This window comes from Camelus bactrianus, chromosome 9, assembly GCF_048773025.1.
Source record: "Camelus bactrianus isolate YW-2024 breed Bactrian camel chromosome 9, ASM4877302v1, whole genome shotgun sequence".
NCBI lineage: Eukaryota > Metazoa > Chordata > Mammalia > Artiodactyla > Camelidae > Camelus > Camelus bactrianus.
This window is the reverse complement of record NC_133547.1, coordinates 62,833,985-62,858,735: the sequence shown is the minus strand read 5'-3', so window position 1 is coordinate 62,858,735 and position 24,751 is coordinate 62,833,985. Positions and strand designations below refer to the sequence as shown.

General features: G+C 44.2%; 3 protein-coding genes across 11 annotated transcripts in view; 2 read left to right on the top strand and 1 right to left on the bottom strand.

Moving 5' to 3' along the window:
* The window catches only part of TK2 (thymidine kinase 2), a 31,509-nt gene extending 24,986 nt beyond the window's left edge, over window positions 1–6,523 (bottom strand). For 2 of the 8 annotated variants that reach the window (XM_074370635.1, XM_074370632.1), the window contains exons 1-2: window positions 5,534–6,523; window positions 949–986 (exon numbers count right to left, since the gene is read on the bottom strand). Coding sequence is in view for 1 of the 8 variants with exons in the window: in XM_010962427.3 (XP_010960729.3) it covers window positions 949–986; window positions 1,896–2,010 (153 nt within the window). In the remaining 7 variants the exon portion in view is untranslated. The other 6 variants (XM_074370633.1, XR_006727430.2, XM_074370636.1 and 3 more) reach the window with 6 other exon arrangements.
* On the top strand, window positions 2,201–17,545 carry CKLF (chemokine like factor). 2 transcript variants are annotated; one of them, XM_074370642.1, is made up of 4 exons: window positions 2,201–5,183; window positions 10,215–10,373; window positions 14,775–14,870; window positions 17,347–17,545. In XM_074370642.1, exons 1-4 carry the CDS (start codon window positions 5,106–5,108, stop codon window positions 17,461–17,463), a joined length of 450 nt encoding a protein of 149 aa, XP_074226743.1. In that variant the 5' UTR covers window positions 2,201–5,105; the 3' UTR covers window positions 17,464–17,545. The 2 variants fall into 2 exon arrangements, with proteins under 2 accessions (XP_074226743.1, XP_045378158.1); XM_045522202.2 differs by lacking the exon at window positions 10,215–10,373.
* Window positions 17,546–17,571: 26 nt separating this feature from the next.
* CMTM1 (CKLF like MARVEL transmembrane domain containing 1) overlaps window positions 17,572–24,751 on the top strand; it is a 10,902-nt gene continuing 3,722 nt past the window's right edge. Inside the window, exons 1-3 of the mRNA XM_074370631.1 lie at window positions 17,572–18,268; window positions 20,287–20,445; window positions 21,524–21,676. Coding sequence (XP_074226732.1) covers window positions 17,990–18,268; window positions 20,287–20,445; window positions 21,524–21,676 — 591 coding nt within the window. The 5' untranslated portion in view covers window positions 17,572–17,989. The remainder of the gene's footprint in view (window positions 18,269–20,286; window positions 20,446–21,523; window positions 21,677–24,751) is intronic.

The following is a 24,751-nucleotide window of genomic DNA, read 5'->3' as shown; positions in this document are numbered from 1 at the left end:
CGGCTCCCACCTGAGTGCTAGCTCAATGATTCATATAATATAATGCATCAATTCCCATCCACAGCCCACCTCCACCATGGTGCCTGTCATCATACCCCACTCCACCTCTAGTTTCGACAAACTTCCATAAATCACAAACATTTTAATCACCAGTTTTCTCCATGTGATTTCACTCCTTCCCAGACCCTCTCCATCACCCCGAATACCCTAGAGGGCCTGCCCACAGCTTCCACCCTCTGCAGATCCCAGCCAAGGTACTCCTGTCACCGCCCACCAAGCCACTCCCTTCCCAGCCATTCCACCAACTTTCAGCTCCCATAAGGAGCTGAGCCTCTGGACTGATGGTGACTGAAATATTGCTCCTCACCACAGCCAGCTAAAGGCTCCAACATGCCATGGACATGTTCAGCTTGACCCTTTAACCTTCCATCTCACACCAGTCACAATCCCATCCCAGAGTTGGCACCTTAAAGTCACTGTACTGGCTGAAACCATGTCATGACCCCATTGATTCTCTGTGATCCCCCACACAACTACCAGTCTCAGCAATGGTGGCTTGGGAGTGGCAGTCAGCAGACTCCCTCACAGCCACTAACCCATGGTCACCCCAACCTTCCCCACATAGGATGAGCACTTTTCAAATCCCTTTGTAATCAGTCATCAAGCTAACAGTTCCAATACACCTAAAGGCTATGAATACATGTATTCTCCTACCTGTGTAGATTCTCAGGAAGAACATACCAGAAACTGGTAACAGAGGTGGCCTCTGGGGAAGGGGTCTGGGGTTCAGGGGTGTAGACAGACTTCCTTATTCCTGGAGATGCTCTTGTATTAATTTTTTTTTTACTGTGTGCACATATTCCTTCACTCCCCTCCTCAAAACGTGTGTGTGTGTGTGTGTGTGTGTACTATTCTACAAAGGAAAGAATCCACATAAAAGGGACTTACCACTGACTTTTTCTTTTTTTCACTTTCTCTATCTTTATCTACAAAAGAAAAGAAATCAATTTTTAAACTCAGTTTTAAATAGCTCACTCTTCTTTGTCCTACTTTTCTAAACTACCACAGTTTTTATGCTTGCTCCCTGAGCTAAAAATGTTTTCCAGTAACACCTGGGCCACTCCTTAGGTGGATGGAGGCACTCACACCGCCGTCTACCTGCGTGTGACACTGCAACTGCTGTCTGGGTCCTGGTGGCACATCTAGGCCCCAGTTGTGCTCCGCTTTGCTCACTTAGTGTACTATGCTTTCCATTTTCCAAGTATTTTATATTTATGATCCTCCCTGATGGGTGTCCCCCTAGTTAAACCAGAGTGGCCTCCACTCTAACGCACGGGTAAGAGTGGGCAGCGGGCATTGGTTTCAGCCCAGGAACTCGGGTTTCTCCTGCAGGCCCAGGGCTGACATCGCGGCCCACACATCCTACAGGTAGTTCTCAGGTGCCGGTGAACAGCCTGAGGCCAAAGAACGCCAGAATTTGGCTATAACGAGGGCTCCTATTCCTGAAGGGGAGGGCCTCCACCACCTGTGCATTAAAGGCTGGTGAATTGTAGCTCCCAGCCCGGAACTCCCCCAAGGCCAAAAGGATGGGGCAAAGAGTAGGACGGGGACCTGTGGGGAGGAGGGTTCTTTCCGCTCTTTAAAGGGTTTCCCAACTCCGAACAAGAGATGGGTCGGAACCCCACCCGCTCCCTGCCGGCTCGTGCCTGGGGCACCAGCTAAGGACCGCCCGCCCCTCCCTCAAGCCGCTAGGAGGAAATCCCGGCGCCTGGGAGGAGTTTCGGGTTTAGGCCAGTACCGCTAGCCGAGGGCAGGGAGGGGGGCTGATGGCCGCTGAGCGCCGAGGCGCGGGCCACATCCGGGACGCCAGCGAGGGGAACCGAGAGACGCGTTACCCAGCGGCCAGGCCCAACGCTGCGCCCCCCGGGGCCCCGGGCCCGAGACGGGGTTCCCGGGCCCGTTACGACGTAGCGCCTGGCCCGCCCAGCTCCGCAGAGGCCGCAGCAGCATGGCCCGGCGGGCGGATACGGCGGGCCCGGTTTCCTTCCTGCGCGAGTCGACGCGAGGGCGGCCCGGAGGCTGGCGCATCCTCGGCGCTCCGCCTCCAGCCCGGCGCCCGCCCCGCCGGCCCGCTCTTAAAGAGACTCCGTCGCATTTCACCTCTGGGAGAAGGTGAGGGGTTTGCCATTTGTAGCCTGGAAATCGTCCCGCTAACGGGAGCTGGCAGAATGAACTCATGACTTGGCAAGGCTCGGGGAATGGGTGGCCAAAAATACCTGCGACTGATTGATTAATTATTGGAGATTATTTAACTGAGCACCTGTTGAATCCAGGCACCTGGCACATACTCACAGTGTCACTTATTCTTCCCAAAAACCGTGCAAGTGAATATTGTCAATCCCATTCTCTGAGCTGAGCTGATCCTCAGAAACGTAAGTAACTTGTTAAAAGTGATCAGAAGCATTCATTAAGGGGTGGAGCTGGAATTCGAGATGTCTTGCTTCACAGCCAGCACTCTCTCCTCTGAACTTTGACATTTTGAAGGTCTGGACTGTAAATACACTAGATCTTTCAGGAAGTTTTTTAAAAAACAAGACAACAAGCCCAAAATGGAATCGCATATGCTAAGCCTCATTCCCCAAACCAAGACAATTATAGTTTTGTCTATTCCAGAAATGGAATCTTAAACCAATCAGTCAGGCAAGACCTGACCAGCACAAGTTAATTAATATGCCTGATAGAACCCCCTGACACCTCTGAAGGAAAGTAATCTTGCAATAACTAACTGGCATTTTTGCCTAGTATAATTTCCTTGTTCCCGCTCCTGCCTATGAAAGTCTTTCACTTTGTACAGCTCCTCAGAGCTATTTTGTATCTGCTAGAGTGGATGCTGCCTGATCTGAATCGATTCTTTTTCAGACAAAAATCTTAAAAATTTTAATATGCCTTAATTTATCTTTTAACAAAGGCACAATTAATATTCCCACTGGACAGATAACTAGGGGATGGGGAGAAGCCTGTAAATCTCATCCATGGTCCGGTAGCAAAAATTCAGCACAAGTGTGAGGCAGATGGGGAATCTAAGCTGTGTGTTAAAGAGCAGAGACAGTGTGTTCATCCCCACCGTGATGCTCGGGCAGCGGGGTTTCCCACTTCTCCAAAGAATAGGAGCTACTACCACTATGGAAAATAGTATGGAGATTCCTTAAAAAACTAAAAATTGAACTACCATATGATCCAGCAATTCCAATCTGGGCATATATCTTGAGAAAACTCTAATTCAAAAAGATACATGCACCCCAGTGTTCACAGAAGCACTCTTTGCAATAGCCAAGACTTGGAAGCAACATAAGTGTCCATCGACAGATGATTGGATAAAGAAGTCGTGAGATAGATAGATAGACAGACAAACAGACAATAGAATACTACTCAGCCATAAAAAAGAATGAAATGCCATTTGCAGCAACATCGATGGACCTAAAGATTATTGTATTAAGTGAACTAAGTCAGACAGAGAAAGACAAATATGTGATATCATTTATATGTGGAATCTAAAAAAAATGACACAAATAAACTTCTTTACAAAACAGAAACAGACTCACAGACATTGAAAACAAACTTGTGGTTACCAAAGGGGAAAGGAGGGGGAGGGATAAAATAGGAGTTCAGGATAAGCAGATACAAACTACTATATACAAAATAGATAAACAACAAAGTCCCACTGTATAGCACAGGGAACTATATCCAATAGCTTGTAATAACCTACAATGAAAAAGAATGTATATATGTACATATGTATTTGTAACTGAATCACTATGTTGTACACCAGAAACACAGCACTGTAAATCAACTAGGTTTCAATTAAAAAGAAAAAGAATAGGAGCTGCTAGCAGCCATCTCTTGGGCAGGGAAAAGGAGGTTATTTTCGAGACGGTTCACTCAGCCTCTAGATCTGTAACCGGAAAGCCACAACCACATCTTGTACTTCATGTAATATCTGCTACAGCCCTAGCACAGGGCAAGTGTACCCTCTATAAACAAAGTTCAGGATTAGGTTCAACATTTCTGGAGTCACTTGGGATGAGGTTGTTGGAGGTACCTGCTGATCAGAGTTGACTAAATTAAATGAACTCAAGCTGAGATGGGTAGGACCCACAGTGGTCTGAATGGACTGGGGTGATGGCCAAATTATCCAAGACAGAATTTAAATCACATAAAAGGAGCCACACATACTTCACATCCCTAAAAAGAAAGGCTCAAAGATGATGGAGCATCATAGGAGCACTTGTGAAAAACACGAACTGAATTGAGTATTTGCAGGCCCCAGGTCGTTCTAGGGAAGAACCAGCACCAGTGGGAGGCAAAAACAAAAACATGCAGAACAGGCTCACAAACCCAGACTGTGATACCCAGAGGGCAGGGATAGGGAGGGTATGAGGCCCAAACCATTCGTTCAGACTACACATATTCTACATGTACTATGTGCCAGACCCTGGGCACCCTGCACGGAGAGCAGACAGGCAAGCCCCTGCTCTTGTGCAATTTACATTCTTAAGGTATCTATGTATCAGCTAGTGATAAATGCTATGAGGAGAGGGTGATGGTGGCTCCTCTAGACAGAGTGACCAAGGGAAATCCTCCCTAAAGTGGTGGTACTGGAGATGTCCATAGTTTGGGGTGGCAGAACACTCTTCTTCACCCCACCTGCCACCTCACCACACCACCCCCTCCCTTCCCCGCTCCAGGGCTTCCTGACAAAAAAAAACTCCTGTGGAGAGCTGGAGAGCAGCTGTCCTGGGTCCAGGGCAGGGCAGGGCGTTGCTAACAGCGGGCTGGCCTTCGTGGCGGCCCTCTAGATCTGTGGAAATGCACCAGGCAAACCCCAGCAGCCCGCAGAACCGGAGCAGCCGGCTTGCGGTTTCGGGAAGGCGCATGCGCATGAGTGCGGGCCGGGGTGACGTGTGCATGCGCGCGCGAGGGCGAAGAAACCTAGAAGAGCAGCGCGCGGCGGTGAGGCGGTTGCAGTATCCGCACGAGACCCGGCGGAGTGGTGCACTGCGAAGGGGGACTGAAGGGCAAGTGCTACTGCTGGGTCTGCAGGCGCAATGCCGACTCTGAAGCAGAAACCGAAGCAGCGCCCTTTCTGCTTCAGCGTGAAAGGCCACGTGAAGATACTGCGGCTGGTGAGGGCGGGGCCGCGGGGTCGGGAGACCATGTACCAGAGTGCTCACGGGCCCGGGAGATTGGGCTGCAAAGAACGGAGAGCAACGCCCTGTCCTCTCTTTCAACCTTGCTTTTATCAAAGCCTCCCTAGAGGCAAGGCAATTCGCTCTGCGCCCTGGAGGTAGAAGAGAAATAAGGCACTGTCCTCCCTTTCAGGGGGCCCATGGACACACTCCTAAAACAAAATCAGCATAGTTACATGAATGGACCCACACACCGGGTAGCCAGGTTACCAGGTGAGGCAGATGCAGTTGTACCACTCAGATGCCAACAAAACAAAGACTGAGGGGTTTCAGTGGTGTTTACTTACTGTAACACAGAAATTTGACGTTAGCAAGGGCCAGGCTGCTACAGTCCAGAGCAAGGATGATGGGTCTGCGGTTTCTGGGGCATCAGACATGCCAGGAGCATTGCAGCCAAATGTGGACAGAGGTTTGGAGAGACTGAATCATCATTTGGAGGAAGGCCACCTGGCTAGTTAGAGAAGTGGAAATTATCATAGGAGAATATGTTGAAGGAATTCAAATACTTTTCAAGTTTTAAAGAGGTGACATATAGGGGAGGGGTGGAAATAGTTAAAAGTTACAAGGAAACAGTTCCGCTTAATATGAGGAAGAATTTTCTATTGGGAATGTTCCCAAAATTAAGTGGCCACTTGGGAAGGCAGTACATTTCCAGAGAGCAGAGGTAATAGGCCCAGATGAGCACTTAGTGAGCATGTTGTAATGACGATTCCAGCTTCAGGCGAGTGGGTAGAACAAATGGCATGCAAGGTCCTTCCCACACCAAAGGCTGTGATTCTGAGAAATAACTATAACATAGTGCAGATCAGAATGCAAATGAGAAGTTTAGAAAACTACTCCAGAGGTCAAAGGATAGAGAGATTACCTTGGGTTGGGAGTAAATAATCAGGGTTGAGAGTCTGGGAGTTTATGCCAGGTACTGAAAGCTCTGGAACACTGAAGGAGGAACAGGATTTTGTGAGAAGGTTTTCATTTTTGACACATTAGTACCCTCAACAAACATTTTGAGTTTTTAATGTATTCCCAGCACTGTGTTAGAACCTGAAACAACAAAGACACTCAAGGCAAAAGTCCGTGACTCCTGGAGTCCTTCATTTTAGTCAGAGAGACAGGCACATGAGCAGAAAGCTACGATATGTGATAAGATGAAGGTAGGGCACACAGCGAGGCATCTAATGGAGGACAAGATAAAGGGAGGTGTCCAGAAACTTCCCAGGGGAACCTTGGATAGGGCTTGAGGGACAGCCACCTGAGCAAAGGCAAGGAGGCAAAAAAAAAAAAAAAAAAAAGCATGATTTATGCAACAAATCATAGGAAGTTGAGTGTTGTCTTATTTTTTTCATTCAACAGATATTTATTGAAAGCCTACCATGTGCCAGGCACTGTTCCAGGCTGTTGGGAGATACAGGGAACAAAACAAAGATCCCTGTCCTCATGGAGTTTACATATTAGGGTGGAAGGGCAGGGAAGACAAACAATAGACACAATAAATAAATAAATGGTGTCATATTCTAGAAGGGGGCAGGTGCTGTGGAACAAGAGAAAAGGAAAAGCCAGGTAAGGAGAAGAAGGCTTGGAGAGGAGGGTTGCAGGTGGCAGGAACAGAGTGGTCAGGTTAGGCCTTGTTGAGATGATATCTGGGCAAAGAGCTGAGTGAGATGAGGGAGTTGGCTATGAGAACATCTGACAGAAGAGTGTTCAAGACAAGGGAAAATCCAGTACAGTGGCCCTATGGCAGGAATGTACCTAAAGGGCTGAAGAAAAAGCAAGGAAAACGGTATAGCCAGAGTGGAGTGACATGGGGACACTGGGAGATGAAGAAGGTTTTGAATAACGTATGTGATCTAACATTTAAAAAAAAGAACCCATCCGCTGCTATGTTGACAATAGAATGGTGGTGAGGGCAGAAGGGGACTGCTGCAGAGGCAACGACAGAAAAAACAGAGACCAGTTAGAGCTACTGCAGTAATCTGGACAAAAGATGATAGTGACTCAGACCAGGGTGTTAGCAGAGTAAGTTATGAGAAATGATCACATTTGGGATATATTCTGGAAGTAGCCCCAATAAGATTTGCCGGTGAGCCAGATGTGGTGTGAGAAAAAGAGGGGAGTCCAAGATAATGCCAAAGTTTTTGACCTAAGCAGCTGGGAGAATGGAGTTCACTGAAAGCCTGGGGGTGAAGCAAATGTAGGCAGAAGATCAGAAGTTCAGTTTTGGATTTCATTGTTAGATTAGAGATATCTACTAGACATCCAAGTGGCTATACTGAATACGCATTTGGAATATACAAGACTGGATTTCAGGAGAGAGATGGGCACTTCAGAAATAGAGGTATTTAAAGTCACAAGACTGATGAGATCATCAAGGGGTGAGTGTAGACAAAGTGGAGAAGAGGACCATGGATCGAGCCCTGGAACACTTGGACATTAAGAGGTTGGGGAGAGGATGCAGAACTAGAAAAGAAGAATGAGAGAGAGCAGTTAGGGAGGAGAAACCAAGAGTATGGTGTCCTAGAAGCCAAGTGAAGAAACTTTCTCAAGGGAATGATCAACTCTGTCAAATACTAATGATAGTTCAAGTAAGATGAGGACTGAGATTTGAACACTGGAATTATCCTGTGGATAAACTGTGAACAACTCTTTGTGAGAGAAATAGACAGGAACTGAATCACGAAAGACTTTGAATACCACAGTGAAGGTAGGCTCTATTCTAAATACCATGGGGAACCATTGAAGGGTTTTAAATAGATGGAAAGATGCACACGTTTTCATTTTAGGAATTTTACTGTAGTATCTTTGTCATGGTAGTTCAGGGGAAAGATACTGAGGGGCAGTAGCTGTAGGGATGAAGTGGATGCCCAAAATGATTAGGCATTAAGTCGTCAGGACTTCATGATTGATCAGTTGTGGGGAGTGAGTAGGAGCAGCGATCTTAGGTTTCTAGGCAGGTGAAACGATGGATGGTGGTATCTTTATAATTATTACCAATTAAGATGGTGAATACAGGAGGAAGGGGCAAGGTGAGACCAGTTTTGGACATGGTGAATTGAAGGTTCCTGTAGGTTATTCAGATATTCTAAATGGCAACAGCAGTGTGAGATGTTGAGGGCTGACGTGGGACAGAGACCCAGATTTGCTGAGTGGGTTGTGGACAGAATCTAAAGGAATGCCAGCGATGGGTAAAAGGAAAGCCCACCAAGAGAGAATAGTTTCAGAGGTATAAGAACTAGGAAAGGTGACATGGGAGCCAAAGGAAGAGAAAAGTAGGAAAAAGATAGCCAACGGCAAATTAGTCACAGGGGTCCAGTAGGATAAGGACTGAAAAATGTTCGTGAAATTCAGTAATTTTGAAATCATTGGTCTTGGCAAAAGCATCGAGTGGTGAAGAAATGTTCAAGTTGTTAGTGGGATATTTAAAAGAGAACAGAAAACAAAAGCCAGAAGTTAGGAAAGATATAAGAGCTGTAAGTGTGACTGAAATTATGGGAACTGTTAAGAAAATAGACTAACCACCAATGCCCAATAACATGGTGCCGAATTCCAAGGTTACAGAGGTTGGGGACTGAAAAAGTGGCCCTTGATTTCATAACCCATGAGCTCAAGATCTTGGTTCTGTAGAGTCAATGAAGTGGTTTGAAATGACATGTAGTAATATATATTATAGTAATATATAATATATATATATAATATAATAGTAAATATACTAATTATAAAGAATGAGTTATTTAGTAACTAGCTATGTTTGCTATGTAAGCAAACTGACCAATTTAGAAATCTAAAGGTAAGCTATTTTTATACTAGTAAAGTAACTGAAAGAATTATGAATAAGTAGCCTACAGAGATATAAGGTTTAAAAGAGTATGTGGATGCTGCCAGCTGCCAGACTGATCCTTAAAGTCCAAGCAGGGAAGACTCTTGACAAAACCGTTCTCCAAGAATACAGACTCTGGATAGAGCCGTAGCTCCTAAGAACATTGTGACATTGACAGACTCCCAGGAACCTGCCAGCTTATTTTCTCCTTTAAATCACTTAACATTTCTGTGTTCTAAATCTTCATTTGGAAATGAGTACACTGGATTACATTAATTATCTTCACAGATTTTTTCACTTAAAATATCTGTTAATTCTGATTACACTGTGTTTAGATAAGAGGAAGTGTGTTTAAAAGTGAAGCATCAGAATTGTCAGGGTTTTTTTTTTTTCCCCTTTTCTTCTCCACAGGGTTCTTCAGAGAATTTTTTTTTTCTCTGACAAGTTGTTTTAAACTTTCCTCCCCAAGTGTTTTTCATGACAACATTCTAAGTTTAAATTTGACAGCAGATTCCAGATTGTTAAGAGGTAAAGCATGATGAGTGTATGACAAGGAGTTACAGCAGCCAGTATACAGACTTTTTGAGAAGCATTATAGGGTGAAGTAGAAAATGAGAATTTCTGTGGGGAGTGGAATGAAAGGAAGGTGTGTATGTATGTTTTAAGAGAAGATAAAAGGTATGTTTATAGGAAGATGAGGAAAGGAGTTGGTGGAGGAGGAGAGATTGAAGGTACGGGAGGGAAAATGAGGTATTTAGTGGGAAAAGATCAAGGGAACAGATGCGGGAAGTGATGGTATTAGGTATACAAGTGGAATAAAACAGAGGGACACAGAGTTCTCTAAAACACAAAGAGAGGTTGACATCTGTACACTGTAGTCACAGCTCTTTTAGATGAGTGTGTATATGGCAGAAACCCATTTTTTTAGTTATTTTAGAAATGATTGGGGAGGAGGGTATAGCTCAGTGGTAAGAGTGCACGCTTAGCATGCGCAAGGTCCTGGGTTCAATCCCCAGCACCTCCATTAAATAAAGAAATACACCTGATTACCTCCCCCCTAAACAAATTTTTTTTTAAAAAAGAAATGATCTTTTTTACAGTTTAAACTTGTATTCAATAATCCCTAAATAAATCATGGTGGTTTTTTTTCCCTATAGGTGCTAACTGTGACATCTATGACCTTTTTTATCATCGCACAAGCCCCAGAGCCATACATCGTCATCACTGGATTTGAAGTCACCATTATTTTCTTTTTCATAGTTTTATATACAGTCAGACTTGATCGATTAGTTAACTGTGTATTTTGGCCTTTGCTTGTAAGTGTTCAGTTTCATCGTTAAAATTATTTTTTCCTGCCGTAGTTAGACATTTTAATAAACTTTGTTCTTTAGTTTCCTTCTGCCTTTAAGGAATCTCTGACAGGCTTAGGAAGGAGGAGCTCTAGCCACTGCTAATGTGCTCTGTCTTGTCCCCAGAGGAGACTCTCAGGGCACCAGGGCAACCACAGAGCACAAGTTCTCCTCTGAGCTCCATCTATCAGTAGATGTGGCTGGCTCTGGTATTAGGAGAATTCACTTAGGTGTAGATCTCCAAAAGAAATTTAAATTTAAGATGGTGGTCGATAAAATTATTGAGCATTCTTTATCTTTACTTCCTTTTAAAATGCACGTTAATAAAGCCTCAGAATTGGGGAATAGAGATGGAGGCAGATATACAAGTGTCTAAGTGCACACATCCCTAATCACTAAATGGAAAATCAAAATAATTTGAGAGGCTGAATAAAGCACAACATTATCCTACTTAAAAATGTCTGTAATCATTAATGCTAAATAATTTTTAACTCATCTTGCAGAACCTTACTTAGTAGCATATGGACTTTGCCTGCCATACTCATAGCATTAGGAATAAACTGCCCAGTGGAATGCCCAAATGGTTCTGGAAACTCTCCAAATACGCAAGTTGAAGATAGTAGCTAAAGGGTACTTGGCCCTTCAGCCTGGACTATAAGCTGGTTCTAGGGAAAACTGAGTGACTTCACCTCTCCTCTTTCAAGTCTTACCCTCAGAATCCTATCTAATCCTATCTAAGGTCTCCTTTCTAAGACCCCCCTGCTGCCCTGCCACCCTTTGGCTGGACTGATGGTTGCACTTGTCTCATCATCTTGGAGTCCATAGTGCTGATATCCAAGCTGATAAGCTGTATTAAGGAAAGAGGACTTTAGAGCTACTCTCAAACCCTAAGCATGCCTTACAGTGGTGACTTCCAGAACCGCCTTTGAAGGCCAGTGATGAGCATTTTGGGCTAATCATGAGCTAAGAAAGTCCCCAAAGTGGAAAGCTGGGAAATAGGATCTTCGTAGCACTCTCCAAACTCCTCGGTCTACACTTCAGAGCTGGGCCTGATGGGAGGGAGGGTTAGGAGAAGAGATTACAAAGCCTCCTTCAGTTGGCCCTCAGTGATTGCAGCATCATTTGGTGGCAGAAAGGACTAAGCTCAGTTATTCCGAGGATTTCTTCAAGGAGATGAGGAACAGTGTCCACATCCTCTTAATCCCATACTCAAAAAAGTTGTATAGTTACTCTTCACACTCTGCTTTCCCAAGGTCAATAAAACTAACCCATTTTAGCATTTATTTTTCTCCAAATTGTAATAATTCTCTGGAGCTTCCTACATGTCCCAGTGATAAACTTGGAGTCCTGTTTAAGAGGACACACCGAGAGGGAGCGTAGCCATGTGCAGCATACTGAGAGTCGTCTCCAGATCTCTGAGGATCAAACCTGGCTGATAATATACTCTTACAAATGGTGTGACATGGTCAACTAAGTTATTCCTCCATCATGAAACCCAGATTCCTCTCTGCTCTGGGTCTCATGAAATCATTTATTCAACAAATGTTGAGTATCTGCTAATCCCAGATTCTGTAATAGGTTCTTTGATAAAACAAATCACAAATCTTGCACCTGAGAGATTTTCAGTGTAACCAGGAAGCAAGATAGACGGGCAATTCAGCGTAACAGGTGCTGTGACAGATGCATACCTCGATGGTGTAGAGGCGCCCAGCCAGGGAAGGGGACCAAAATTATGCCTGCGTTGAGGATGAAAAGTAGTTAGCCGACTGACATGGGGATGGGAGGGCTTGCCCCATACAGGGATCAGCATATGTGACGGTCTAGGGGGAGAAAGTTTGACCCTCAAGGACCACAGGTAGTTCTGAATGGCTGTGACGAGAGGGGGCCAGAGTGGAGGTGTGAGAGGCAGTAAGAGGTCAGAGCATGCGAGGTTGTGTGTGTCCTGGGTTTTAACCCAAATGCCATTGGAAGCTTTGGGAGATTTTTAATTAGGAGAGTGACATGATTAGTTTACATTATAGGAGATCGCTGAGTAGCAGTGTCAATAATGGCTTAAAGAGGAACAAAACTAGAAGTAGGTCTCAGAGACCATCTGTTATCATAATCCTGGCATGAAACATGAGAAAGTCCTGAACAAAGGTCAAAAGGGTAGCTGGAGAGAAAGGAGGTGTTCATGAGATTTGATGGGTGTGGATAAGAGGAAAGTCAAGGGCACCTGCTATTTAAATAACTATCTTAAGAGGATAATAAGACAGGAAGTATAGGAGGAAGCATAGGTTTAAGGCTGGGCCAAGTGCAGTTGGTGAAGTACTAGGTCTTAGTTGCTTATGGGACATTCAGATGGACATGTTCAGATCTGAAGGAGAGAGAGGGGTCAGAGCTGCAACTTTGGGAGTCATCACCTTGAGATGGCACATGAGCTCCAGGACTGGCCCAAGCAGCTCAAAGAGAGTGTAGAGCAAGAGGAAGGGAAAGCTGGGAAATGCCGACATCTGGTGTGAAAAGGAGGAGTGGCCAGAGGAGGGCAGGAGGGGACCCGAGGGAGAGGAGGTGTTTCAGGAGGAAAGGAGCGCTGAATACTGTCACGTGTGAAGAGAGAAACCCCTGAAAAAAAAAATTCGCTGGCTGTATTAATAGAGGCTCCGGGTGACCTTTACCAGGGTGGTTTGCCTCTCGTGGACAGTGATAGTACAGCCGTGGGAACAGTTAGACTGAGCAGGCAGACCACTGTAACTAGAGGGGCCACCACTGAGCTGAGGAATCCTGGCCAGGGACAAAGGAGGGTAATGAACAGAGTGAGGTCCCCGCAGAGGCGCTGACAGGAATGGGCCAGAGAACAGGTGGAGAACTTGCCTGAGGCTCTTTTACTATAAAAACAAGTGGGAGACACAGAGATGGCTGAAGATTCCAATTCATCTGTAGGTGAGAAAAGGTAACTTGTAAATGCTTCTGATGGCCACTGTCTTCACTGATCAGGAAAGGCCTTGGTCACCTGCACTCAGATTTGTGATGTGTCTCAGTGCCCCAAAGTCGCCGTAACCGACAGTCTGTCGCGCAGGCCTCCTCTGACCATTCTCCTCCAGTGCTCCAGTGACAGAAGACACACCAAGTGAGCCAGCCCGGGGCTTTGTGGTGGTATCTAAGTACAGGCTCAAAATTTATGTGAAATCTCCATTTTTGTAGTTAAAGTTATTTTCTACTCCATGGCCTAGTGATGTTTAGTTTTTAATATAAAAACAATGCTTTAAATGACCATTAAGGATCACTGATATTCCGGGCAGGTGCATCCTTTGCCTCTGTTCCCTCCTTCCCACCTCCCTCCAGCCGCCCCACGGTTCTCTGCACTCCCGAGAACACCATTTTTATCCAAAACCATTCATATGCACTTACCCAAATTACTTACAGGAGGCAAGGCTGCCTGTCTGAAGCAGAGGTGTGGTCTGTTGCCTTGAAGCAGAGCAAAATACCCAGCACAGAAGAGCATTAACCTGGGACAGCTGGCCTCAATAGCTCCTGCAAATGAAATTTTTTCTTTCCTGCTTAAGTGTATCTAATCTTTCTCCATCCCCATTGAAATCTCTTCCTATTTTCTTTGTAATAACTACTTTCCTAAGTTACCAGGGTTTTGAAGTTTGTTATTTCTGTGTTAACAGTTGCTTCCTGCGTACAGTTACCTGCAAACATACATAAACCATTTCAAAATAAAGGCAATTTATTGCCTTTCCCACACTATATATATATCCATTCAAAATGTAAATTGCACCTCTTAACAGCCACAGTTCAGAATGAAAACGCTTCATTTCAAGAAATGTTTAAATGAATGAGCTACAACATCATAAATAATTATATAATTAATCAGCTGTTGCATACAGATGTGTGGGAGTCTTTTTTTCCTGAAAATTACCACTTTCTCCTGCTTTACATTTTATTAATTGCATTGTGGTTAATATCATAAAGTTGTTTTACAGTGTAAGACTATGCCACGCTTTCTCTTGTATTATTAAAATTGGGCATTCTGACTTCCAGTGTACCATTCTACTTTAAATCTTCCACATAATACATCATCCACTCCTAACCAGATAAGTTCTCCCTCCAACTGCATTTAAGTAAAAAAGAAAGAAGCCTGTTAAGTAGTTAAATGAGTGGTGTATCATTGGTTAAGAGAACCATTAGGCATCATTGTAGATGAAATACTGTATATATGTCATTTTACTGTGGCAGTTTGATTTCCTAAAACGAAATAAAACTATTTATTTAAACTAAATAAACTTGTTTAACAAAATAGAACTTTCAAAATCTTTAGAGAGCTGATTCATTTTTTTTTGGTGATCTTCATGTAAAGCTGACCTTTCTATTCTGTGTTTTCAGGATGTTATCAACTCAATGGTAGCAGCAGTATTCATGATAATTATATCTATGTTGGCACTGATCCCAGAAACCACAACATATATAGTCCTTGGAGGGGTAAGTGGAGGTCTTTCAAGTTTCTTCCTTCGGGTTTGATCCGAATACAAATTTTACTTGAAAAATAGATACGAGAACAGAAAACTAGGCTGTATTCATCCTGGAGGCTCCTATGCCAGCACACAGTACCTAGTGGCTTAATAATTTTGTGTGTGAACACATGCCCTAATTAACATGAAGGAATAAGATTTCACACTAAAACTGAAGTTAACCAAATAAAGAAGTTCCTCCATATTTCGCATAGATATGTAGGGCTAGACAAGCCTAGGAAAAGCTACTGGACTCGGTTACAATACTTAGCTCTCAGAAACCTGATGTCAACCAAAAGCCAAACAAACCAACAAGCCATGGATGAGTTTCACAGTGCTCCCTTTTCAAGAAAAGGAGACATAACCACTTATTAAGGTGAGACAGACTATTCTGGGCTTAGTTATTTCTTGTCCTGATCCTGCTTCAGGTGGAATATAATAGAGGATGTCTCATCATAAGGGAATGGTGGTAGAAAGCCTGGTAACTAAAGGATCATTTTGAACACTGCTTGAAGACAAGGAAATCAGTTTAATTTGGAAGGCAAGCCAGAGCAAACCACAGGAGTCAAGTGATTTGGATACTGTGCCATCTGATATTCTTCTGAGAGTTCTTTTTTTCTTAACTTTTATTTTATTTTGTTTTTGTTTGGGGGGAAAGTTTTTACTTATTTATTCATCTGTTTATTATAAATGGAGGTACTGGAGATTGAACCCAGTACCTTGTGCATGTTAGGCATCTACCACTGAGCTATACCCTCCCCAACCTGAGATTTCTTATAGGAGGTTCAAAATCATTTGGCTTTTCTAGGTTCAGAATTTAGAGAAGTGAATTATAAAGTTCTTCTTTAAGAAATCTCCCTCCTACTTCTTTGTCTTTTCATAACATGGGCCATTTAGGAGAACTGACCACGTATGTCAGAATCCATGGCTTTTCATCTGCTTCATTGGGCCCTAAGCAACTTCATGAGGGGTGAATTACTCTAGATATGAGATAGTGCTGTGTAACAGCGATTTCTCCCAGTTGTCTTTAAAGATAATCTTATCCCTCTACTATGGAGAAAGAGGGATGAGGCGTAGGATTTACTTTGATTCACTTATTTACTCATTCATTCAGTCATTCTTTAAATGCACTTTGGTAAGTGCTGACAAAGTATAGAGCCACAGGCCACAGGTGGCTGCTGAGCACTGGAAATGTGTCCGCTCTGAACCGAGATGAGCTATAAGTGTAAAATATATACTGGATTTCAAAGACTTGCTACCCCTAAAAAAGAATATAGAATGTTTCATTTAAAACTTTTTGATATTGATGACATATTAAAATTATAATCTTTTGGATGTATCAGGCTAAATAAATTTACTATTAAAATTGATTTCACTTGCTTTTTCTTTATTTTTAATGTGCCTATAAGAACACTTTAAATTATGTGGCTTTGCAGTGGTGACTCACATTATATTTCTTTTGGACAGCACTGGACTAGAATGTGAGTGCTATCCTCAAGTTACTTAGAGCCTAATACAGGAGACAGAAAGGCAAATAGCTGTTAACAGAGTACCGTGGTACACAGAAAAGAGGAGCCAACTACTTCTCTCTGGCAGTGGAATCACAGTTTTCTGGGAATAAATGGGAGTATAGGGGGATGGTTCCAGGTGGAGGACCGGCAACATGCTGAGTACCAGGGTCAGGAAGCATGGGTAGGAGCTACTTAGTGTGGGCAGAACCAAGAAAGCTACGTTTGAGATTCAGGATGGAGAAGGAGCAGTGTCTGCGAGCCAGAAAGCCAGACTTCCTGGCAGTTGGATGGAACTGATGAAACAGCATGCAGAGTGACATCCCCTTTCTCTGGCCCAGACACCGGTTCACAAATAGCCATCAGAGTACCTGAAGGCTGTGCGCTAGTTTATTCCGTTTACCTCAGTTTTATTTTCCTGAGGCCTGTTTAGAATCCTACCCCTTAAGTGGATGTAGCCCAGCCTTTGAAAGTTCACTTTGGATCATCTTACTCCATTTCTCCAAAGCTTTTATCACAGCTTCTATCACCATGGTTAAATCTTGAGCTGGCATTAACTTTGACCCTTTCTCCAGTAGAAAATAGGAATAGGAAAGTCAGACAGTTGAACACTGGGTATAGAAGAGTTGATTGGTAACTGAATACCATCTGTAGAGCTTTAAAACTATGTCCAAGAGCAAGTCAACAGAGCCAGACAAGTATTTATTTCAGACTTAACACCACTTCAGTATTGTTTCTGCTCTTTCCTTTTCTCTAGGAAAGTATTGGGAAAACTTGGGAATGAAAATAAAATGATCTCTGAGGTCTCTTCCCATTTTAGTATTGAGTGACAGTGTAGGGAGCAATCCTGGTGCCCTAGCAGGAGAGGAAGCCAGTGGGCAGACCACTTAAAACCTGTGTGACCACAGCCGCAGCAGTGACACTGTGTTTTTGTTTCAGGTGTTTGGACTCGCGGCTTCGGTGTTCTGTATTGCGGATGGGGCCCTTATTTACCGGAAGCTTCTGTTTAATCCAAGCGGTCCTTATCAGAAAACTGCTGTTCATGACAGATTCTAAGTTCTGTAACTTTATATATTTTACTTGGTGCTAAGTATTAAACATATCTCTTTATCCTAACACGTATTATCGGCAGTTATCATTTTAATCTCAATATGGGAACTGGAAGAAGTCATTTAGTAACTGTGTGTCTAGCGCTCTCCGGTCCTGTGACTTCCAAGGGAGCGCTGGGAGCACCTGAATCAGATCAGAACGGATTCGGTTTTCCTACTCATGGGCCTGGGAAGCAGAGGAGAAAGTGCCGGGACCGCCTCAATGGTCTCCAGAGCCGGCTTCCTGGCTGGCTGGCAGCACGGAGGTGGTGGGCTTGCGGGGACTTTGAGTTCCCATGCTAGGCATCCGCGTCGCATCCCAGGTGGCTGGAGGGGCTTGGCTTGTCCGCGGGCAGCGAGAGCTGAGTGCGCGCGAGGGATAGGCGGCCGGCAGCCGTTGGGGCGCGACGCTGGTTCCCAGGGGAGGGCCGGCCGCCGCGGGGCAGATTCAGAGCCGCCGCGCCAGCCAGACACCACCAGGCCCGGGGTCCGCCATGGATCCTGAAGCCGAGAGCGCACCTTTAAGGGGGGACTCGCAAGCCCCGGCGCGTCCCGGGCGCTCAGTGCGCATCACACCCTCGGCGCGGCCAGCACGCCAGGCGCCCACCGAACCCACAGCCAAGCCGGCCGGCCGGCCGGCGTCGCCCGGAGAAGCGGAGGCGGCGGCCGTACAAAAGCGCGCTGAGGGCCGGGCCAAAGTCCCGCGCAAATTCAGGGACAGCTTCAAGCGTTTTTTCTTCTCGCCCACGGGAGCCCTGAAGATCATTAGGCTGGTGAGCAGAGAGAGCTGGTGACCGGCGGGCGGGTGCCCGGGCGGGAGTGGTTTCCACCGGCGCCGCCTCGGGAAAGCTTCCCTCTTTGCCTTTGCCAGTCACCTTTGTTCCGCCTCACCTTTCCTCCCCGTCTCCCCTTGCTCCTCTCACACACTCAACCCTTAATACTAAATCTGGTGCGCTTCACCCCCTCCTCACCCCCCGTCTTACTTTTATATTTCTGTTTTCCCCTCACAAATGGAATTAGGAAGCCGTGAAGATAATAGCAGGAATGTGTAAATTAGCAAACAAAAATCATAGAATTGACCAATGAAATTGATAATCCACTGGCCAATATAACAGGAAAAGATGGGGGAAGAGAGGGCATATATTTAAAGTTAGGAATCAGAAGGAAAATAATGACATCCCGATGAAACTGAAAGGATTCACAAGGGTACTTTGCAAAACACATAAATGTGAATAATTGGCTCAAAGAGTAGATTTTCTAGGAAAATCTTCCAAAAATGTATCAGGCACAGACTTTTTCACAGGTTAACTCTTTCAAACCTTCATGGGATGCATTCTGACACTATTCAAGCCTTTTCAAAGAATAGCGTAAGAAGAAACACTTCTGAATTATTTTTACAAAGTCAGTGTAACACTTGACCTGACCAAGTTCAGAAAAAGAAAATTGAATAGAAATCTCACTGTGTCAAAGCAACAGTATTAATATACTAACAGAAAATATTCATCAGTACTTCTTAAAAATACGCCATGAAGAAACATAAGAATGATTCAATATTAGGATTCTATTAATCTAATCCACCATATTATAAGCAAAAGAAGAAAAAATTAGGACATTGTATCAAATAGGGTACAGAACACATTTGACAGAATTCAACATTCTTTTTGGATTGCAAATAATAATAATAAGTAAGGGATGAAAAAAGAGACCAGTTAAATAGGAATACATAGATATTTCATTGACATTATAAAAATAAACCCAAAAGTCAGCATCAAATAATTAAACCTCAGAAATATTCCCATTAAATGAGGAACAAAGAGGATGCCCACTATCAACACTGTTATTCAATATTTTTCTGGAACCACTAATCATCACAATTAGACAGGAAAAAGAAATAAGAACACTTGAAAAGAAGAGGCAAAATACATAATTTCTGATAGCTGATATGATCATGTATCTAAAAACCACAAAATCAACAGGGAAACAATTTGAAAGACCTATATGAAGGAAACTTTAAGACTCTACTGAGAGATACTTTAAAACACACTAAAATAACTGGAAAGCCATACTTTGCTCTTGAATAGTAAGACTAAACTTTGCAATCTGTCTGTATTATGAGTTAAAGGAAATCCCAGTTAAAATACCAACAGGCTTAGTTTGGGGAACTTGACCAAGACAAAAATGAGAAAGATAAACAATATGAAAATGAGTCCCAAAAGTGGGGAATAGGCAGACAATAATACAACATAAAATGAATTGTCTGTTAATTTCAAAAGTACTAGGGAAGAAATCAGCAACTCAGTGGAAGAAGTGTTTCAAAAGAGCCCTGAATACACATGAGAATTTAGTATGTGATAAAGGTTGGATTTCAGACTAGCAGTGTTTCCCAAAAAATGATGTTGGGATAATCAGCAGCTGTTTGGAAAGAAAGAAAGCTGGGACTCCACCTCACTCTTTCTATCAAAATCAACATGTATTTACTCTACTTGATCTATATATACACAATTCTTTCTGGTATGAAATATGCACCGTTAACAGTGGTTACTTTTAAGGAGATAGACTAGGGTTGGGTTGAGGGAGGAGAAAGAAACTTAGGTACTGGGTGCATTTTTTTTTTTTTTGCATGTGTTATTTCATTTCTTTAAAATATAAAGAATTTTTAAAAATAAAATGTATGTGAAACAATACAAGCTAATTGCAATACAATCAGATTTGCATTCTGAGCATTTATGATTTTGTTTTGTTTTTTAATAGCCCATGTGCATTAAAATAAATCTTGTTTCTTTTACTGCAGGCTCTTCTCATTGGGGCACTAGTTTATTTCATCATTGCCGAAGCCCAGGAGTACTTCATAGCAATCACAGTTCTGGAAACCTGCATCGTTGTTTGTTTCATTCTAATATATATGCTAACCCTTCACCACTTGATGACTTTTTTACACTGGCCCTTACTTGTAAGTGTTCCTTTTCATAATTTGCATATAAGCTTTACCCTCAGCCCCAGTAAAGTCTCTCCCCAAGTGAATGCAACAGAGTGATCTCTCTGAGCTGTGACAGAGTGTCACCCTAGTCCCAGGGAAGAAGCTAGCCTAGTACCCAGAAAGATTCCTTGAACTCCTCTGTCTATAGGACAACCAAAACACACACACCTGCTTCCATCTCATTACAGCACTGAACACGTGGCACTTCGCAGCTGGTCCTAAAGAAAATTGTAATTAGTAGATTCAGTACGTAAACACACTTCTCACCCATTGTTTGTAAAAAAGCACATGCTTCTACTTTTTAAACAGCACCCTCTCTAATAGATTACAAACATCCCTCTGAAAAGCATGTTTCTACAACATGGTAGAGTTGTAGAAAATTGTCACATGTGCCCTGAAAGAGTGCAAGAGTCAACCTTTTCATGTGTGTTAACGGTCCATCTTTCCAAAGGGATGCCATATGGTGGTGTATTCAGGACAAGATATGGCATAGCCGCCTTCAGTAGCTTTTTCTGGGATTTCATATTCCTTACCAACTGCAAAAAATTCCAGAGCTAATCCCTCAGGTCTGAGACAAATCCTATTCATTGTGGCGTCTGACGCTCTGCATCCTCAAAGGCTGGAGAGGATCTATAGTTTTGTCCAGATACAGACACGGGCCCAGTTCCTGTCCTTGCCACCTTACAGCTATGAGAACTGTCACCTCAGTTTCCCTACCTAGGAAATTCAGCAAAGGAAAAGTGTGATGATAAGAACTGTCTACAGGGTTCCTGTAAATGTGTTTAGAGCAAACAGAACAAAAGGCTTGGCACAAAGTGAAGCACATTCACTACAAAGTGTCCACCAGACCCAGCGTGAGGCAGTGGGGTGGCTTTTACCATTTTACCCAGCACCATGAGGAATCCTAACTCTAAGCTCATGCCTCTTCCTTATCGTACTTTTTTCTAACTGTCAGGTAGGATTGGTTGCTGTTGAAGTAAAACTCAAAACCTTTTCTTCAAGCGTCTGAGAGATTTTCTGAAAAGGCTGCTGAGCTCTCTCTGTCCCATAGAGTGCCGAGCACCAGGAGGCAGACCAAGCCCACCATGAACCACTTTTATCGGACACGCGGAAGACCCTCTTAGTTAAGCAGAGCTATAACCATGGAGAGGTTTCTGAGGGGAAACTAAAAATCTCTGTCCATGGAAATTTTCAAGAAGGGAAGGTAAAGTAACCGTTTTTGAGCACATACCATGTACCAGATACTTCTTCGTACCTATCACCTTATTTAATCCTCACAACAACCCAGTGCGGTTGTGGTCATCCCCTACTCCCTGTTGAACAGATGAGAAAATTGGATTAAAGAGACTTAGTTGCCCATGGTCTGAAGGAGGCACACAGAAACTCAGACTGGAGCCCAGGTCTGTCTGACTCTGAAGCCCAGACTCTCTCCAGACTTTATGCCCTATTGCCTAGTGATGGTTTCTCTACCTCCATCCTCCCTACATCTCTGTCCTCCTCAGAGTCTCTAAATTTTATCTTCTGTGTATTCTCCCCTGTTTTCTCATGGTTTCCTTAACATGTGGAGCCAAAGGTGGTGTGGGAGGTACAAGCCCTTGGGGGTCAGTGTCCCAGGTGCCACAGCACCAAGGTCAATAGCTGGGTATGGGGGACAGCAGCCCTCCAAGCAAAGGTCCACTCATAGCCTGGAGAGCCAGAGAGAGCCTCAGGGCATGTGCTTTGCTGGAGGGGCTCGTGGGAGTGTCCAGGGAGAGTCTCAGGGAGAGGCAGGAGCCAGGGTCTCCTAAGTGTGAGCAGGAAGGTCCCGGAGGAGGAGCCATCCCCTGGTCTGGGGCAGCTCAGGCCAGCTTGCGCAGAGCTACGGCCCTTACTCAGCTCTGGGAAAGCCAAGCCCCCTTTTGCTACATCTGTGCTTGGGTGAGAGCACTCTTTTCTTTGGATAGCTATTCAGGGCCCCCGCCTTTTTCTTGCCACTGTCCTCCAGGGTGTGGGCCAGGGTCTAGAACAGCACATGGATATGACTGGTGAGGTCCCAGGAGCTTCACAGTTGGGAAACCATCTTTCCAAGAAGGTCGCCAGGTTATTCTGATGCTCCACTAACTAGCAGTACACATACCAGGCAGACACATACTAACCAACATAGTCAGATGCTGAGTGATCTGATTGACTTGGAAGGTTTTTCAAAAGGCCGATTAAAACAGGATCCAAAACTGTTCTCTTCTCCTGTCCAGTCCTTTCCTCTCTAATCTGCCCTTTCAGATCCCGTAAGATGAAGGACATGTACATGTAAGATTGCTCTGAGGGTTAACAGCTACCTTTGGGTAGTAACAGGGATGCCTTGTCAGGGTAGGAACCATGCTGGTTTAGTGACAGTATTGGTGCCTAAGAGGTGACTACTCCACACTTCAGAGAGAAAGGGGACTTGGAGACGTGTTGGCATCAAGCTGCAGGAGGAGTCACTGGGAAGCCGAACACCTGGCCCATTTCCTACTGTGACTGTTTCAGGGCTGCGCACAGGCTCAAAGCCCTGCCCAACACTAGAGGTGTCCGGCGTGCATGACTGCCACTTTCTTTCAGCCCTTCTCTCCGGGAACGGTGGTTTGGTGCCCAGGAGGTACAGGATTAGGGTAAGGAGTACCGATTTGCAGTGGCGATTTCCTTAAAGGCTCACATGAGGCTAGAGTTCCTTATTCCCCTATTTCCATTCTTGTTTGGCAAAGGGCTAAGGGGGAAAGTCCCCAGCAGGAAGCTAGAAAAGGCTGATAATTCAGGGCTTCAGACCCTCAGCAAGGTAACACCAAAGAGCACTAGCCTCACATACGGGTGACTGGCTGAGACATGTGGATTCTGGGACCATATTTTGGCAGGGCCTCCTTCTCTGGCGAGATGAAGGAGCCTGGGCTTGGGGACCCACCCCAGTCTCAACTGCAGCTTCTCGTTTCTGCGAAGGCTGTGCCAGACAACCCCAGGAAGGGTGTGAGTCCAACTCCCAGCCAGCCCCTGACTTGTTAGCATGGCTCTGCATCAGAGCTAGTGGGAGTACAGCTTTCCTCTCCTCATCTGCAGTCGGGTCACTATTTTCATTCGAAGATTTCATTATCAGTTTTACCTTCCCTTGTCTAGTGCCACCTGTCAGTGTACCCAAGAAAACTATGAACTAGTTATTGTCTTCTGAAGAATCCATATTTTTTAACACTTCTACTTTGTAAAAAAATATTATCCAATAAGGTCAGAGAAACTAACTTCTGGCCAAGCTGATGCTTTTGCCAATAGAAAGCAATTTAGAAAAAAGAACATAATAAACATACATTTAACTAAAACTCTATCAAAGGGATGATTCCAAAGCTACTGGCAATATCTTTATAAGTAAAAGGTATCAGCTTTAGACTGTCCCCTTCACATAAAGTTAATGAGAAACAACAATTCTGGCGATGACTGATCAGGTTCTGCCACGTACCTAGAGAACGCCAAGGCACAAGTGGAACCAATGAAGGTTGCCAGTAGCTGAAAACTATACAGTATTTACTGTATATACATTCTTATTACAAACACCACATTTTTGTAAACCAAATTGTAAATGTTTAACTTCCCCCTAATATTCTGTGACTTTTCAAAAATAAACATTCACCATCAAAGCATCTTTTTCTTTTCCCAATTTTAATTCTACACAATTTTATCTGAGATCTTTATGGAAAAATAATAGTCAAGTCACAAGCCTGTCTCTCATTTTGTCAGAGGAGGCTACTTGAGTCAATAGTGCATTTAGTCAAAGGGAGAAAGAAAAAGATGATGAGTAAGGATGGCATCTACAGGGAAACCAGAGGTCCTTTTGCATGTGGCAAGGCTCAGCTGCAGTTTTACCCCATCAGGGAGGACATCTGTCTCTCTCTCTCTGTCAAAGATGAGGCCAACGAGAGGGTCTGTGTCTAAGGCAAAAGGGAGGAGGGTTAGTCAGGAGAAGGCCCTTGGGCTCTCAGTCAGACTGCAGAGGGTCATAGCCAGTTGCTTGCCCATCTGTAAACTGGGGATAATGAGAGTTCGTTGTGAGAATCAAATGAGACCACATATAAACACCTTGGCACAGTATGTGACACATAGTAAGTGCTCAAGAAATGTGAGCTACAATAGAAATGGTAGGTACAAGGCAAACATTACCTCCCAGGGACAGTTCAGGAGAGCACTTTCTTGCAAGTAAGAACGAGAGCTAACTATAATGTCCAACAGTCCAATGTGGGGATGGAATTCTGACGGGGAGTCAACAATTGGCTAGAGGGGGCCG